The sequence below is a fragment of the Pteropus vampyrus genome, unplaced genomic scaffold (genome assembly GCF_000151845.1).
Source record: "Pteropus vampyrus isolate Shadow unplaced genomic scaffold, Pvam_2.0 Scaffold158, whole genome shotgun sequence".
Taxonomy (NCBI): Eukaryota; Metazoa; Chordata; class Mammalia; order Chiroptera; family Pteropodidae; genus Pteropus; species Pteropus vampyrus.
Genome location: NW_011888939.1, coordinates 847,030 through 853,089, shown reverse-complemented (window position 1 = coordinate 853,089; position 6,060 = coordinate 847,030). Strand labels below are relative to the sequence as shown.

Genomic DNA, 6,060 nt, shown 5'->3' with positions numbered 1-6,060 from the left:
GCATCTGCAGGCCATGTGTGCGGCCAGGGCCGGCTTCCTGCCCCGTGTCAACCGGAACGGCCACTCCCGGGAGATGCAGCAACACCTGCCGCCCATGTCATAGTCCCCTCCAAAGGCGGGACCGCTGTGTGCTCGGGGCTTGGGGTGCTGGGGTGGCCCGGGGGGCCTCTCCAGACCCTGCCTACTGCATGTGCCTGAGCGGTGCCTTGCTCAAGACCCGTCTTCCCAGCCCCAGCTGGGACCTTTTTCTTTCGGCCTTCTTCCCTTTCCCACGGGAGGCATTTGCAGAAGGCTGGGACTAACCAGCAGATTCAAGGACTTTAGGGGGCCTCCTGGCCCAGGAACCCTCTTTGGGGTGGAGGATGGGGCGTTGCTCTGGGAATCTGGGCTGCCTGAAACTTGTGCTGTGTTTGCCGAGCCCGTGATGGGCAGACGAGAACCAAAACCCAAAACAGTGTGGCGGGTGCTCTGTCCTGTCCTGGCTGCACATAGTGGACTGTCTGGGTGGGGGGCCAGATGCTGTATCTTGCGCGCGCACGCACGCACGCGCGTGCGCGCGCACACACACACACACACACACACACACACACACACACGGAACCTTGACCCCATCTTCCGAGCCGCTTCTGATCCGGAGCCAGGGGCATGGGGCACGCTGCAGAGCTGGGAAGGAAGGGGACAGTCCTAGGCCAGGGCCTTGAGCCGAGGCGGGGTAGGGCTGGACTGTGAGAGTTGTGAGGGTCCCACCCCCTGGCCACCACCAGGCTGGACTGCTGAGTGAGGTCGTGGTTGGCTCTGCGCCCTGAACCCAGCACCAGGCAGCAGGGAGAAGGCGGCCCAAGGCGACAGCCCAGATGTGACCTCTGGTGCTGGGCTCAAGGTGCTCATCTAGGGGTCATCGCTCCTGTTTAGCACCTGAAACTCACGCCTGGGCCCCTCATTACACCCGGACCCCTGTTAGTAGTGGCAGTCACTGCGTCTGGTGGAGAGCGGCCCACTCCTGGGCTCAGGGCTCCGCGACGTGGGGGCCACTGTTCCCTGATCCCACAGGCGAGGGCGTTAAGGCTTGGGAAGAAGCCACTGGGTTTTATGGGATGTAAGTGACACCTCAGGGAAGCTTTTTACCGAGAAAAAAGAAGTGGAAGCAGCAGCTGCTCAAGGCAGCAGGACTGGGGCTGGGGGTCCCCTGGCTCCAGGCACTGCTGCTCACTCACTCGCCCAGCGCCACCGCCCTGAGGCCTCGGGGGGCTGTGAGGTGTGCCGCCTTTAAGACCTGGCCCGCACAGCTCCCCGATTCCGCAGGAACAGACGGGACTTCCATCTGGTCTTGGCACTGGGCGCAGGCCGCTGTTCCCACAGCCCCCAGCACGTCCCCTGAGAGCCCAGCAGGGTTCTCCCCCCGCCCCGAGATCCCAGTCCCCAGAATGGTCCTGCGTCTCTCCAGGTGTCTCCCCACAGGGGCGTCCGGCTCCTGGCCAGAGTCCAGCTGGGCCCACGAAACGCTGGCCCAGATGTGCCTCCCTCCGCCAGTGTCAAGCTGTCTGAAGGGCAGGGGCCGCCGGGAAAAGCCTGCTCAGGACGGCTAATCCTCTCCCCCGCCGAGGTGGAGGGAGAGGGCTCCAGAGCCAGAAGCCTTCGGGCGGGTTTTAGTGCGGCTCTAATTAAGCCCGTGCCAGTTGGGGCCCGGCGGCCCGGCTCCTCATGGAACACCATGACCATGTCGCTTTGATGTCCGAAGGCTCCCGCCCGAAAGTCTCCCCAGCTTCTGGCGGGTAGATTTTCTCTCTCTCCCACCGCCCCTTTAGAAGAGGGAAGACTCCAGTTTCTCCATCCCTCTGGGTTTGTCCTTTGAAATTTGGCGCAGAGAGATGCGCTGCCTTGGCTGGCCACGGCTTCCCTGGCTGTGTGTCCACTTTGTCTTGGAGATGGTGGTGTGGCATTTGGGGGTTGACTCACATCAGGGGTCCCTGGTGAACATGGGCCCGAACCAGGGGTTGGGGAGGTGGACAAGGTGGTGGCCAGGGAGGCAGGCCGGACGTTGGAGGGTGTGCTGCCCGTGCGTGGGGCTAGACTGGTCACTCCGAGGACCCTTCCGGACATGTGTCCTGTCTTGGCCAGAACACACGCCCTCTTCACAGCCACTGACAGTGACGTCAGCACAGAGGGCTGCGGGCCGGGCTCGGACGCCACCCAACTCTGCCGTCCGTAGAATGGGGACCACATGGGGAGAGTGAAGGGCTGAAGGGCTGCCTGAAGTATGCAGAGCCCCAGGCCTGGGGGCACCCTCCACTCTGGCTTCAAGTCCACGCGTGCCCTCCGCAGGCTGCAGTAGTGTAGACGCTGCCTCTCCAGTAGATTTGGACCCAGTTCTATTTGGCCAGTGTAGACAGAGCTGCTTCTTATAGTGCTGCTCCTGGTAAGGCGCCTGGAGAATGTGACATGTCAAGACGTCCCCAGGGTACCCCTGAGTGTGACTTAATTTCTTCTCTTCTCTCCCCCAAGAGTGGATCAGGCCGTCTACAGCTGCCCCCCTTGGGGAGGGCCCCCCCTCGCCCCAGGTGTCCTCCAATGCAGAAGGTAGGGGGGAGCCCCTTCTTTGACCTGCAGGCGTCAGGTGTAGGTGGGGACCTGGGGTGGAACGGGGTTCGAGGGAGCTGTGGAGAGGGGCCTTGGAGCTCTACCTGTCTCACCCCTGCCTCCCTTCTGCTTAGAGAGGCCAGTGTGACATCACCAAACTCACCCCCTTTTGATCCCACAGCTCCCCAAGGGTTTAGGAGCCAGGTGGAGAATCCTCTCCTGCCCCTGGTTCACGGGGCACGCTGGGCAGTAACAGCTCAGAGTCAGAGAGGGCTTCCTGGGGGGCTGACTCTGAGTACGTGGAGGGGAAGGAAGCGTGCTCCAGGTGACAGGCACAGCGAGGCAAAGGCTTGGCAGTGGGATGGCAGGGAGCGGCCGACCTGACAAGGATGATGTGTTGGTTAAAGGCTGGGGTGCTGGAAGGCACTGGTACCCAGAGTAGAACCTCATTCTCCAACTGCAGTGGGAGGTGACATGCGTGGGCTCCTTTGTAGCTATAGATGGACGCACACAGGAGGCACACGGGACCTGCCGAGTTTCCAAAAAGGGAAGCTGTCCCCATCCCAGCTCACCTGTTCCCTGGACAGCCGGCCCCAACGCCCAGTTAGGCAGCGACCCGGCCCTACTGCACACCTGGTACTTCCCGCACCAGCTCTGCACTGTGAGGAGGGCTTTGAGTGCCCTCTGCTGGCCAGAATCGGAATCCACTAGTGAGGGAGGGTCTGCAGTTCCCAGCCACCTGGAGGCCTCCTAGCCGGACAGCCTCCCCCGGGGGATGGAGACAGAGCCCATTGGAGCCATCGCCTCGCTGCCCTGTCTTGGTCCGGGCATCACAGACGCCCAGAGGAAAGCCGAGGGGACGATGCACCCGGCACGGTGGCAGATCCATCCACCAGTGTGGGGCGGGTTGTGGCCAGCAGAAGGCAGGTGCTGTCTGTACTGACGGCTCTACAACGCCTGCCAGCGGGGAAGTGGGAGCAGGGAGATTGCTTCAGGAAGGAAAGGAGATGCCAAGTCTTGAATGCCAGGTTCAGACTCTGTGTTTGATGCTTGCAGGTGTTTGGGGTGGGGGAGAGGAAATGCGATGTTTTCAATAGGCCCCCAAATTGCCCAGCTTCAGCATAGTGCTTAGCGGGCTGTGGGGAACGCTGGAGATAGAGAAGTCATATGGGACGATTACTCCATCTAGATGTGTAGGTGGTCTCTGAGCGGGGACCGAAGGCAGAGTTGGTCCTGCATGCTCCTGGATGTGCTATGTCACCTCAAATCTGAGCAGGCGACAGAGCTGCCCCAGAGCTTGTCGGGGCCCCTTGGGAGGCTTTGTTGGCCTTTTCCTGGGCCTGGCCAGCCCACCTCGGGCAGCTGGACCATGGCTGATGGAAGAGTGTGTTTCTCATCTCTCCAAGCTGCGGGCACCTCCACCACTGCCCCCACCCCCACCAAGGCCTCCAAAGCTTTCCAGCTCAGGCCCAAATCTCCTCAAGTGATGCCTATTGAAGAATTCCAAGGTAAGAGGAAGGCCCAGGGCCGGGTCAGCCCTCCTCCAACACCGCTCTCCCCTCCCAACCCCAGTGCAGGACGGAGGGCCTATACTAAGCTCAGAAAACCCTCCCGGAGTAGCTGGGTCAAGGTGAAACCGAGCCTCTCTTCCCTCCAGCCCGCCGTCCCCAAGGGAGCTGGGAGCGGGTGTGAGTCAGAGGCACAGTGGGCAGCACAGTGGGGCAAGCAGAGCGGCTGCCAGAAATAGCCTGTTCCAGCTCCCCTGGGAGGTGTGGCCCAGGGGCTCGTCTTGGTTGACACACGATCTGGGACACAGGGGTCACTGACACACTCTTCCTTGGGACACTTGGAGGATGCTTCGACTTCTCGTCCCTAGAGGGAAGGGTGAAAGGGGCAGGTCCAGGAGGCCCATGGTGCGTGCACATCTCAGAGGCTCATTTCTCCAAGGTCGCCCATGCCCTTGACCCCTGACCCCTAGTCAGTCCCTCCCTCTCCCATCACAGAAGGGAGGTTGGGTCCTCTAGAGATACACAGATGGTGTTTCGAAGAGGGTGGCCGGCGTCCTCCTTGTTCAGGGGTATCCACACTGGTGTTCCTGTTCGAGGGGGTGTTGAGCCCCTTAGGAGAGACGCCAAGAAGTGGCCCCCCTTCTGGCGTCAGGGAAGGTGACCCTCCTCACTGAACCCCACCTCTTCATGAAGTGAGGAATCTACCTCCAATCCCTAGGGCCTTGCCCCAGGCGGTCACAGGACTTGCTCAGTCCCTGGAGCTGATGTAGGGCTGGAGGAGACGGCAAGGTGGCACAGAGGTGGCTGTCCTCCAGTTAGAGTCAGAAGCCGGGCCAGGACTAGGGAGAGGCAAAGTGAGAAGGCCCTCTCCGTCTGGTGCCAATCAAATTTGCAGAACGGCTCAGGCTGATAAGAATGGGCCCTGCAGGTGGCATTCTCCCTTCCGAGCATCTTCCAAAGCAGCATGGGGAGGAAGCTCCTGGCCATTTCCATCCCATCCAGCTTTCATGCATGCACCCATCCTTCACTGAATCGCTGGGGACACCGTGGTGAATGCCACGAACCCAGGCGCCGCCCTCCCTGAACTCACAGTCGAGTGGCATGACCCAGCCTACCTGCATGAATCATCCCTAACCACCCCGGCACCGGGCGGGCATCCTTTCAAGAGCACCTCACCCTGGCACCTGGGCAGGCCGTGGGCAGGTGCTGCTGCCCACGGGTCCTCCCCAGATTCCAGCCTCAGGGCCGGGTGGGAATTTGTGGGCTGGATCTACACCGGTTCTCCTTTGGGCTCAAAGCTGGCAGGCCCGTCTCTTCCCCTGGGGTGCGGAAGTGCTGGAGGCCCAGGGCGCCTTCCTGTGCCGGGTCCCACACCCTGTATGTCCTGGGGCGGGTCCCTGCGCCTCAGCTTTCTCAGCTGCACAGGGGAGGGGGCCGCAGGAAGGCGCCATCTCCCTTTGCTCACTGACCCTGTTGTTTCTCACGCTCGGCTGGCCCAGACTGCGAATGCTACGGCCACTCCAACCGCTGCAGCTACATCGACTTCCTCAACGTGGTGACCTGCGTTAGCTGCAAGCACAACACGCGGGGCCAGCACTGCCAGCACTGCCGCCTGGGCTTCTACCGCAATGGCTCCGCCGAGCTGGACGACGAGAACGTGTGCATCGGTGAGCTGGGCGCCGGCCGCGCCACGGGGACGCCACGGGGGACGGCACGGGGCCACGCCATGGGGGATGGCACAGGGGGATGCCATGGGGGCACAGCACGGGGGACGTGGTAGAATGGGGCGCAGAGTGCACGGCAGCAAGGCAGAGTGAGGTCAGAGTCCCCTGGGAAGGCTGGGGGAATGCCCACACCGCAGCCCACTCCGCCCGGCTGGGGTCTCTAAACACAGAAGCCTCCTGAATCCACTCTCTAAACAACCTCCCCCAAGTGGTTGGTTCTCCCCCGGGCACCAGTGTTTCAGAGCCACTAG

General features: G+C 62.1%; 1 protein-coding gene across 1 annotated transcript in view; it reads left to right on the top strand.

Moving 5' to 3' along the window:
* The window catches only part of NTNG2 (netrin G2), a 71,068-nt gene that overhangs the window by 60,678 nt on the left and 4,330 nt on the right, over nucleotides 1–6,060 (top strand). The window contains exon 6 of the mRNA XM_011370048.1: nucleotides 5,585–5,752. Within this exon, the coding sequence (XP_011368350.1) occupies nucleotides 5,585–5,752 (168 nt within the window). The remainder of the gene's footprint in view (nucleotides 1–5,584; nucleotides 5,753–6,060) is intronic.